Source organism: Onychomys torridus, chromosome 6, assembly GCF_903995425.1.
Source record: "Onychomys torridus chromosome 6, mOncTor1.1, whole genome shotgun sequence".
NCBI lineage: Eukaryota > Metazoa > Chordata > Mammalia > Rodentia > Cricetidae > Onychomys > Onychomys torridus.
Genome location: NC_050448.1, coordinates 8,255,934 through 8,267,979, shown reverse-complemented (window position 1 = coordinate 8,267,979; position 12,046 = coordinate 8,255,934). Strand labels below are relative to the sequence as shown.

At 43.5% G+C, this 12,046-nt stretch overlaps 1 protein-coding gene across 7 annotated transcripts in view; it reads right to left on the bottom strand.

Moving 5' to 3' along the window:
• The window catches only part of Pld1 (phospholipase D1), a 223,393-nt gene that overhangs the window by 14,440 nt on the left and 196,907 nt on the right, over positions 1-12,046 (bottom strand). For all 7 annotated transcript variants that reach the window (XM_036190361.1, XM_036190362.1, XM_036190357.1 and 4 more), the window contains 2 exons: positions 8,958-9,092; positions 2,536-2,689 (listed from right to left, as the gene is read on the bottom strand). In XM_036190361.1, coding sequence (XP_036046254.1) covers positions 2,536-2,689; positions 8,958-9,092 — 289 coding nt within the window. The remainder of the gene's footprint in view (positions 1-2,535; positions 2,690-8,957; positions 9,093-12,046) is intronic.

Here is a 12,046-nt window from a genome sequence, read left to right as displayed (position 1 = left end):
GTAATCAAAGTTAAAAAATTGTTGGCACTGGGTGGTAGAATTACAAATGAATTTACCTTCTTGTTGGTATTTTATATTTGCCAAATTTCTACAAGAGAAAATTGGTTGTAAAGCAGACTCCTGTCCCTCTCTATTAGTATATGCCTAAAGATGTATAAAGAAGCCTGCCACTCTAAAAAGAATACTTAGGTTCACTCACAATGGAAAAGACATGACATACTTTCAGCTTAAAAAGTGAAACAATTATTTCCTTGTATATGCTGTAATGGGAAGCCAGTGGGTTGATTAGCAAGGTACTGATTCTAAATTCTTCCCTGCTAACCAAAGCAAACCAGCAGCACTTTTCTGTAATACCAATGGTTTGAAAGAAGTCTCACTGGGCCAAGAGTAATAACGGAGACAAATACAGCAATGAAAGGGGGTGAGAGGTACTGACGTATTTTGAGGCATGGCTCTACTGAGTCCTTTGAGCTGAGAGCAAAGAATGGATCTGTCTGGAATGAAGCTAAATCTGGGGAGTTGAGTCTGCCAGAACTGTAGGAAGAAGCAAGATGGCCATCAAGATGGCTGTTGTATTGGTAAGGAGTGCAGCATATTTAGTCCATGTCCTCTCTGTGTGTGAACCAGTTGCCAAATGGACCATTAACACATGGAAGCTAAAAACAATGGTGTCACAGGCATCCTTCCCCAAGCAGCACAAAGCACAACCCTTGGCTACATCAGGGGCACCTGGTCTGTCTCACCATAGAGCCACTATCGAGAGCTCGAAGGTCCTTGCTCTCACAGACAGGCACTGAGGAAAAGGGAGTGTCCAAATGCAGGACTGTCTTTTTGATGGCAGAGATATATAACTTGTTTTTCCACTCAGAAGGCTGGAGATGGAGCTGGTTAATAACCTGTTGACTTATGATCTCTGTAGCGACAGGCCATACCAAGATCCCACAGGCAGGACTGGAGGTGGCTTATAGTCTAGGTGTTGTTTGCATTATCTGTATGGCCAGGGGCTCCCCTGAGCTCCCACAAACAGGGCAAGAGATGGTTAATAGCCCAGATGACCTCTATACTATCTATGACTAAGACCACATCAGATCCTTCTCTAGCTCTTAAGATAACACATGTAGCCTGTCCCCAGAACTTACTTACTTACTTACTTTTTATTTATTTATTTGTTTGTTTATTTATTTATATGTATACAGAAGAGGGCACTTGTTTATTGGTGGTTGTCAGCCACCATGTGGTTGCTGGGAATTGAACTCAGGACCTCTGGAAGGGCAGTCAGTTCTCTTAACCTCTGAGCCATCTCTCCTGCCTAAAACTCATCTTGATGGAAGAAGTGACACACTTTGAGGAGAGTTTCTTTTGATGTACTTATGTCTCCTTGTGCACAAGGGATTGTGTTACAACAGGAAATGTTTTTTCAAACTTGCACTGTACTTAAACATGCCTATAATAAACTACTCAGCGTCAGGGTATTTTGAACCAATATGGCTAAGACATGTTGAACCTGATTTCCTTCTTGCCTTACTCAGATTAGCACTCTGCTGGCCCCGGTGGTCACAGAGACCCCTATAGGTCACAAATGAAGTGACGTCACAGGAAGGGCAGTTCTAGAATCCTCAGGACCTTCTGACCAGGTCTGCATCTGGGAGAGAGGTCAAGGTGTTGACAGACCACGCGAATTCATACATCTGGAAAGGTTTTACCTGGTCCTTGCTTAGTTCTGAGGTAAGGAGCTAGATGACAGTGAGCAGAGGAGTGATATGATCTAGAAGGTTTAGAAGGACCACTGTTGATAATAGACTGACGGGGCTGGGGGCAGTTAATCCTAGCCAGAGCCGACAACCCACTTAATTTCCCAGTGTCACACAGTCCTTATTTCACAGCCCTCAGTATCCTGTCTGTCTTGTAGAGAACCAGGATCTCTCATGTCTAGAATCCTTTTGAACTTGGGAAATGTAGTATTCACACTTAAATCTAATCCCAGCAGCCGCTAAAATATTTTAGCAATACTTAGCATATCCTCGAAATTTATTTTGTGTGCCTGAAGATGCTCATGTCACAGTGCATGCAGAGGTCAGCAGACAACTTGTGGAAATTGGTCCTTCACCATGTGGTCCCCATGTGTGAGTGACAACTTAAAGGTTCTCTCCTTCCACCTTGGGAGCTGAAGGGATTGAACTTAGGTCATCAAGCTAGGAGGGGAGTGCCTTTACTTGTGGAAGTACTTGTTTATTTAGATTTTAAAAGTGAAGTTACTTTAAAAACTTAAACAAATTCCACCTAGATGGTTTGATCTGGACTGGCCTTAAATTGATTACATTTTAAATGGTAGTTTGTGCTATTATCCATAAAGATGGCAGGCTATTAAAACAATGTATGTATTTTCTATACTGGTGTGCATATCCTCCACTCTGAGAGACAGTGTTCTAGATTTAAAAAGAATCTGGCACGGCAGGAGTGCCGAGGGGGAGCGGTGGCCCTGAGCCCCAGCACTGCGCTGTGCACTAGTGACAAAGCCCGGCTCTGTGTGCTCACCTGAAGCATTGCAGCCGGAGTCCTCGGGCGAAGCGGCCAGCTTGGTACTCTTCTCCGTCCATGACTGAGGGGACCGTCTCTGTGTCCTGCACCAGGACGGCCATTTCACTGTCCCGCTTTCCCAGCATGCTCCGGTCATTGATGTTGGCAGAACCTAAAAGGAGGGACAACCAAAAAAAGACATTCTCATGACAGCCACGGCCAACGGCCAACCCTACTCTATGCTTCCGCTCACAACTCCCCAGTTTTGTCAAAATTATCTAGGGAAGGTGTAGTTTAGGGAGGTAGGGGCCTCCTCAGGATTATCCCAAGTGTGGCCCTTGATCGTTCTAAAGCAGCTTAGAATCGCAATGTCACCATCTTTATCATGGATTAGCTTGGCAGATGGCACTTGGCATGGTCTGGACCACACAACATGAAGGAAAGTTTCCAAGGGTGTCTGAGAAAGCTGAACTTTATATCATCTTTCCCATCCCTTGGATACTGGCTCCAGAAGATTCACTCTACAGCCATCTTTCTACCATGAGGGGCTAATCCAACAAGCCAAGGCCGAAGGGTGGAAAGCATGCTCAGAGGCTGGAGAGATGGCTCAGCAGTTATGAGTGCTTCCTGCTCTTCCAGAGGACCCAAGTCCACTCCCAGCACCCATTTCAAGTGGCTTATAGCATCCTGTAACTCTAGATCCAGAGGACCTGATGCCTTCTTCTGGCCTCCATGGATACCTGTCCACATATGTGCACATACAGAGATACACACAATACACATAAGTGAAAATAATTGTAAAAACCTACAGAATGTTGTAGAATATTACTTTGACTATATAAAGATATGCTATATTTGTTTATGTTGCAAAATATTTAACTATGTAAAGGTGTGTTGCATTTGTTTAACTAGGAAAAGATGTGTTACATTTGTTTGTGTTGCATTTGTTTAATTATGTAAAGGTGTGTTGCTGTTTCACCTTGCCTGCCTAAGGCACCTGATTGGTCTAATAAAAAGCTGAATGGCCAATAGCTAGACCGTAGAGGGATAGGCAGGGCTGGCAGACAGAGAGAATAAGAAAGAGATAAGAGAAGAGAGGAGAAAACGAGAGAGAAAGCGAGGGAGATGCTCAGGGCCAGGCAGACAGACACAGAGTAGGACACACAGAATGAAAGAAAGGTAAAAAAGCCCTGAGGCAAAATGAAGATGAAGAGAAACAGGTTAAATTATTAGAGCTGGTAGGACAAGCATATGATAAGGCCGAGCAATATTAAGTCTCCATGTCCTACTATGGGGGCTGGCAGTCTGAGAAAGCCTGCTACAACAAATCCGGAAGACTCTATTAACACTAGAACTTTCTTCTCTTGTTTATGAAATGGTATGTTTAAAAACAAAAACAAAAAACAAAACAACAAAAACCAAGAACAAGCTCTCTAGTCTTCAGCTTTTACACAGCAAGGAATGTTAAATGGCAGGAGTGCTTTCACAGTCACTGGCTAATCTGAAATACAGTCTGCCGTCTATGGCCGGGACACTCCACCTCTGCCTGTGTGGCAGGCAGCAGCTTTGATATCAATTTCCTTTGATTTTGAAACCTCAATTCAGGGAGGTAGCATTGTAAGCCTTTAATCCCAGCACTCAGGAGGCAGGCAGAGCTCTGTGAGTTCCAGGCCAGCCTGGTCTAGAGATAAAACCTCAATTCACCAAGGATGTTGACTTTCAGTTTGAAAGGACTAAGCTTTCATTTATTTATTTTGTGATGTGTACTATGGACTTCTTTTTATTACCTGATTCCTCACAATAGAAGAAATAATGTAGTGGATCATGGTAAAGCATACATATGCACTAATTAGCTTTCGTATTACACCATGAGGTTTGGCAGCTTTTTTTCAATTAAAATATAAGTACATAATTTCGCCTCTTCCCTTTTCCCCTTCCAATGCCCCTCCCGTTGTCCTTTCTCAAACTTATGGCGTCTTTTCAGCTGCTATATGTGCATATATCTATAACAATAATGACACTGTTGGATGTATAAATGCACGAACACAACCTGCTAAGTCCCTTTAGTGTGACTGCAATGTATATGATTCTGGGGCTGACCATTGGTACTGGCTCGCCAATGATGGGGTTCATCTGTAAGAGAATCATTTCTCCCACCCTCAGCATCCCTTAGATGCCTGTGGTTCTCTGTTTAGGTGTGAGACTTCTCCCTGTGAGACTTCCCCTTCCCATGTTAGTTGTGCTGGTTTGGGTCTTATTTAGGCGTGTTGGGGAGACCTGGGCTGCAGGTGGGGAGAATTTACTAGAATGCAGCATTTGGTTAGGAAGACCAAGCATCCCTTCCCAGATGTACGAACAGAATTCCCGTGGTGCTTTTTGGGGACTTGGATCTCTTCTGCCCTAAGCAGAGACCACTCTGGGACTGCATCTGCAGGACTCAGTGGTGCTTCTCTAGCCAAGATCAGAACACTACGGTGTGGGAGCCAGCCTGGAGCCCCCACATATTTAACCACTAACCCCAAACCCCTCCCATGACAGTTGCCCCCGACTCCAGCAGACAGGAGGACATTCCTAGTGTTGTGAAATGTTGGAGACAGAAGTAAGTGCTGGCTGCATAAGGCAGCATGACAGGCCTGGCAGGATAGTAAGATCTTCCAAAGAGATGCTGTGTCTCTCAACATGGCTACCAGGCTGTAGAAACAATGGGCACTGAGGAAATGGGACTCCACCCTCCTCCAAGCCCCGAAATCCCATGCTGGGAGAAAAAGAAGGTTGCCCGCCATAGGGAACTTGTCTCCTGGCAAGAGATTCCACAGCTGTTACAACATGAGACTGAAGCTCACTCACTGTTGGGGCTCATGATGAGTCAGCGATGGGCAGGGCCGCACCTTAATGGGCAGTGCTTAGATGTTCATAACCTTGGCTCTCTATTAAACCTCAGTCTTACTGCAGAACCCTGAAGATGGACTTGGGGGCTTCGCTGGGTCTCTTTTCCCTCTAAGATGGCTACATTTAATAAATTCTCTCTCTCTCTCTCTCTCTCTCTCTCTCTCTCTCTCTCTCTCTCCCTCCCCCCTCTCTCTCTTCCATTATTAAACTGGCTCTTTTAATTGGCTTGTTAAGGAGTGTGGCTTGGGGCACAGGCTGTGACCCTCAGGTTTGATAAAATGAGGCCTAGTGTTCACATCCCCAGAACCCATGTAAAAGCTGGGCAGGCACTGAGATCTATGTGCAACCCCAGTGTAAGGTAGGTAGAGACAGCCAATCCTGGGGCAGTTGGCTAGCTAGGCTCCAGATCTTAAGTGAACTTAATAAATAATACTAACAGGGAAATACTGCTAAGTATAAATGTTACCTCCAGTCTTGCTGTTAAATATTTCTGTGTTCTGAAAATCAAATTCAGAAAATGAGTTGCAGGATTGGGACATACCTCATTTCTACATAAAAAAGAGGAAGGAGGGATATGGGGTACATAGAGTGGTTATAGGTTCTGGGTGCCTTTTGAGGAACACAGTAGCGGGGGCTTCATTCCGTTTTCCCCGTTATTAGGCAATTTCGATGAGATCACCTCCATACTTGTATATATTTTGGGAAGCTTCTGCAGTATTAGGTTTCTGTACACCCCTTAGACAGCCCTTGTTTTAGATGCACCTCCCTGTATTCCCTCCGTCATCCACCTCTTTCTTCCCTCCTCTTCCTCATTTGAGTCTCTCGCTCTAGTCCCCCACATTGTCCCTCGTAATTATCTATTTTATGTCCTCTTCCTAGGGAGATCCACCCTACCTGCTAGCCTCTTACTCTAACCCTAAATCCCATGGTTATAGGGATTGTAGCCTGCCTATTGAAGATTAACAGCTAACATTCACATGTAAGTGGATACACACCATATTTGTCTTTTTGGATCTGGGCTACCTCACTCCCTAGCTCCATCCATTTATCTGGTTTTATTTTGAGGTCTTTGATCTATCTGGAGTCATGTTTTGTTCAGTATAAAAAGTCCCTTGAGAACAGTGGTTCTCAATCTTCCTAGTGCTATGACCTTTTAATTCCTCATGTTGTAGAGACCCCCCCACCATAAAATTATTTTCATTGCTACTTCACAATTGTAATTTTGCTACTGTTATGAACCATAATATAAATATTTGTGTTTTCTGATGCTCTTAGGTAACACCAGTGAAAGGGTCATTCAAACCGGGGTACCACAGGTTGAGAACCATTGCTATTGTCTAAAGGATGTTGGAATACAATGCTTTTTTAAAAAACTGTTCTGCACAAATATTAAAAGAATCCATTTCTCCAGTCTTTCTCCCTATGTGTGTATATGTATACAGATATTCAAGCTATATTTAGAGACATTCAAATACATGTATGCACCGATAAACACACACTGAGATACATACCCTTGCTTCAGAAATACCTTTTTCCAAACTATATTCCAGATAAGACATCTCATTACTGGTAGTTATGAGATTTTTTTCCCCTTTCTCAGTGAAGAATAGAGACAAAAAGAACATATAACTGCCTAAAAGTGTCAAAATACTCCATGACATTTAGCTTCTTAAAGACCAGGGAGTTACCTTAATATGGCTAAGAAGCTATGTTTTATTTAAAACTGAGGGGGATGGCTTTCTGTATGCTGTGAATGTGTTGCTTTGATTGATTGATAAATAAAACACTGATTGGCCAGTAGCCAGGCAGGAAGTATAGTATAGGTGGGATAAGGAGAGAGGAGAATGCTGGGAAGTGGAAGGCTAAGTCAGGAGACACTGCCAGCCACTGCCGCCATAAGTGACAGACCTGAGCTAATGGCTGAGCAGTTTAATTAATATAAGCCTCTGTATGTTTACTTGGGTCCAAGTGGCCAGAGGGCCATGTGAGCCAGGCAGGAACAGGAAAACTTCAGCTACATAGAACAGATAAGCAGGATTCCCAGCAGTGCCATGCACCATCTCTACTGATAACACAAGTTCTCTCTCTCTCTATCTCTCTCTCTCTCTCTCTCTCTCTCTCTCTCTTTCACACACACACACACACACACACACACACACACACACACACAGTTTTCAGAATGATCATGTGCTAGCTAGTTTTATGCCAACCTGACACAAGCTAGGGTCATCTGAAAGGAGGAAACCTCAATTGTTAAAATGCCTCCATAAGATTTGGTTGTAGGGCATTTTCTTAATTGGTGATTGATGGGAAGGCCCAGCCCACTGAGGGTGGTGCCATCTCTGGGCAGGTGTTCCTGGGTTCTATAAGAAAGCAGGCTGAGCAAACAGCACTTCTCCATGGCCTCTGCATTAGCTCCTGCCTCCAGGTGCCTGCCCTGTTTGAGTTCCTGTCCTGGCTTCCTTCAGTGATGAGCTACAATGTGGAAGTGTAAGCCAAATAAACCCTTTTCTTTCCAAGTTGCTTTTGGTCATGGCATCTCATCACAGCAATAGAAACCCTGACTAGGACAAGTTATTAATGTTCTGCATCTCATTCATCTTTCCAGTGTTCATTCATTAACAATATTAAATGGGAAACAATTCAGTGACATTGACACAGGATGTTCAATGTGTATAAAACTGGAAGGAGGCTGAATATCCACCCTTCTGCCACAGAAGGTCCAATCCAGAATGTGCACGCCTCTCTCCTGAACCAGTGAGGGGAGAGTACTCGTGCCATTAGTTAAAGAAGGACCTTAATCGTAAAACAGGGCTATGTCATTTCACTAAAACAATTCTCTCCCCATTCCCACCAGAGTCAGCAAAGATGACAGTCCCACACCTTGATTGAGAGTATCCAAAACATAAACATAGGGAAATACTGGTAAGCATACTGACAGACTTTAGCATCCTTCTGGCCTTGACTGTGACCCAGCCCTAGATCTGTAGGGAAGGATCAGCACAGACCTCACACAAGCTTCTCTTGTGGGAAATGTTCCCTTGCTGATTTCCTCTCCTCCAGATGCCAGAACTCTAGGCACTTGGACTCAAATAAGAATAAGGGAATACTAAAGAATTAATCAAATGAGGGCTATTGGTGTGGCTCAGCAGATAAAGACACTTGCTGCCAAACCTGAAGACTGGAGTTCCTCTTGGTGGAAACTCACTCAGGCTGGCCTCTGACTTCGACACACAAATGCAGAACATGCACAAAATCAGTCAACCAGCCAAATAAATAAAAGTAAACATTTTTAAAGAATCAGAGAGATCACCAGGTAAACAGATGTGTGGTTAAAGGCCCTGCTTCTAAATACTGTGAGTGCACAAAGTCCCTTTCATTGCTCTGGATCTCTAATTCTGTATAGGTTAGAAAACAAAACAACAAGACAGGTTAGGGAGGATGTCAGTGAAACAGTTGAGGTGTTCTATGACAAATCTCAGCTGCCACGGAAACACGGAAAAGCAAGGACAATGGAGGCGAAGAAGCGTGGGCACAGACCTCATACTTACCGATAACAACTGTGTTATCATCAGCAATTAGCAACTTGCTGTGGACATAGATGAGCTCAGTGACTAGGTTCCCTTCCAGCTCTGCATGTGTTCTCAGGCCACAAAATGATATGTAATTTATCCACTGATTACCAACTGGGAATCAAAAAGAAAATATTAAAATCAATATGACCATGCCCAACAAAGGTACATCAATTTTGTTTTCCAAGACATATAGACCATTTAAGCAGGTTATTTAGAAGTGTGTGTGTGTGTGTGTGTGTGTGTGTGTGTGTGTGTGTGTGTGTGTGTATTATATAATCTTTTGCAAAATTTAGCCAGGAATTTTTATGATAAAGGAAATTTATATTAATAACTTGAATGAGTATCCTAGTTTTATTCTGTTGCTGTGGCAAAACATTCTGTCAAAGAATTTTTAAGGAAGGAAAGGGTGTATTTGACTTATCCTCCCAGGTCATAGCCCATCATTGAGGGAAGTCAGGGCAGGAACTCAAGGCAGGAGCTTGAAGCAGAGGCCAGAGGAAGGATGCTGGCTAGCTCACTCTCCGGCTTGTTTCCTGGCTTACACTTAGCTCATCTATCCCAGAACCACCACCCAGGGTTGATGCAGCCCACATTGGACTGGGCTCGCTACATCAGCTAACAATAAGTGTCCCTCATAGGTACATCCACAGGCCAACACAAGGTAAGCAACTCTTCAACTGAGGTTTCCTCCTTAGGTGACTCTAGGCTGTCATCAAAGCTACATTACAACAAAATCATATTGAAATGCCTTCTGCCTTTGGCTGAGGCAATCTAGAAATTACTCCAATTGGAGCTCTTTCATGATTTGGTGAGTTAACTACTGATGTGTGGAGGCAGAAAAGACAACACAAGATCTCAGTATCATGGCGGCTTCTGTCTCAGCTGACACCTGCTGCAGCTTAAGCCAGAGAACAAGTATTTGTCAAAACCACAAATGAATGTAGCACAGTCAGCCCTGAGTGGCAGTTAAGTCTGCTGACTACCTAAAAATGTTGCCAATTAAATAATCCTCCCTAGGATGCGGAGGAGTGCCATGAACTGCTGTCTTCATGACGTGGCTCAGGAATTCAGTCGCTGTGGTTACCTGTACAGCAAGGGGCCCCATCAACACTCCATCATAGGTGGGGGAGGTCTCGCGAGAGCACTGTCCTCCCAGAGCTGCTGGGGAAAGAGCAGCCATTTCTTCAGTGGGGTAGCCACTGCTAAGCTGCCCACGCTCCGCAAGCAATGCTGATTGACCTCAGGGAGTCACTAAGAAACTAAGCAATACAAAAGCAGGATGGGATTGGTTGAAGAGGAGAAGATGGGAGGGGTCCATAAAGGGTGAAATGAAAATACATCATATGCATGTGTGCAATTGTCAAAGAATTTTTAAAATTTCTCCCTTCAAGATCATTAATATTAGGAAAAGAAAATAAACTTTATTATGCTCGACACTGGGAGATTTTGTTTCAAGCAAACAATAGCAGGCTTGCACTGTAAACAGCTGCTCACTCATCTTACCATGAGAGAACTGCACACCGAACTATAGTCACTAACATGGTCTGAGTGTTGGTCACAAGGTTGTATGGTCCCTTCCTTCACAGTTGTCCTGCACAAAGTCTAAGACTCAGAACAAATGGAGAGGAGCCAAACTGTCATGAATTCTAACAGAAGGAAAAGTTGAGACTGTGTCTTTCTCTAGGAGATTATGAAACATAGTAATAGGCCCAGTGGTAACTCAGGTTCTGTTTGCTGAGCCCCATTTATTATGTAGGTTTTCTACTTTGCCATGGATGCTCTATTCATTTCAAGTATCTTGGGAAGAAAGTTATTCCTAAGTACACACAGGGAGTCCCTCCCTCACTGACAGATCACCTTCTGAATGTACGTGAATGATCTCAGAGCTGTGTTGGCATACTGGTGCTTCACATGTAAAAGACCTTCTGAAAGTTCTACACTAAACATTCAAATATACAAATCCCACACTCCATGTGTTAGTATTACATTAGAACAACAGTTAAGTTCCAGGTGTGTGTGACCTGCAGCAGTGGGTTTCATGAGCCCTAGGACAGTATGATAAAGGCCCAACACAAAACACAAATATACTTAAAACATTGATTTGTGTGTGTGTGTGTGTGTGTGTGTGTGTGAGAGAGAGAGAGAGAGAGAGAGACAGAGAGAGACAGAGAGAGAGAGAGACAGAGAGAGACAGAGACAGAGACAGAGAAGAGAGAGAGACAATTTTTTGTAACTTAATTCCATACTTCTTGAGCATGAATTTTGCATATGGCAATATCAAAAGGCTGGACATGGACCATAACTTTCTTTAGAAAGCCACCTCTGGTGAGGCAGTGGTGCCACAGGTCTTTAGTCACAACACTCAAAAGCAGAGGTAGGCAGATTTCTAAGTTCCAGGAAAGCCAGGGCGACACAGAGAAACCCTGTCTCAAAAAAACAAACAAAAAATTAACTCTGATTAAAAAGAAGGGAATTGTATGTCCTCCATGAAGTTGTTTGTGCCCATACAATTCCTGGAAAATACTTCTAAAAATGCCTGATTTTTACAGACACTGTAGAGTACACTTCTCTAGTACCAGCACTGTGCCACACGGCTTGGCAACATCGTTACTTAAGGTCACAGTGCCTGAACTTTCGATTTCTCTGTGTCATCTAGGTGTGATCCAGAGAATAACATTTTAAGACATAATGCAGCTTTTCAATGGAATCATGGAGAAAAGCCTTTGCCAAAGTAATTATTTTTAAACAGGGATTTTTCTATTAAAAGTTCCCAAGCTCCATTAAACAGGAGTTCTCAGTGTACATAGGTCCTTGCCCATCTGTAACATGAATCTTAAAAGTTCTTATTAATAAAATCAAACCTAAGCCAGGTATTGGGGTGAAAGCTGGAAGATCAGAGTCAGAACAGGCCACAGCTACCTCACCTTGCCAGTTCCTCAGCTGATCCTATTTCCTCAGACTGGAAGCCTCTGAGTCCTCATCCAGAATGGATCTCAGCTGAACTGCTGCTCCAAAGCCTGAAAGCTTAACCAGCCAAATGCTTAACTAGCTCTGGTTCCTGGTTT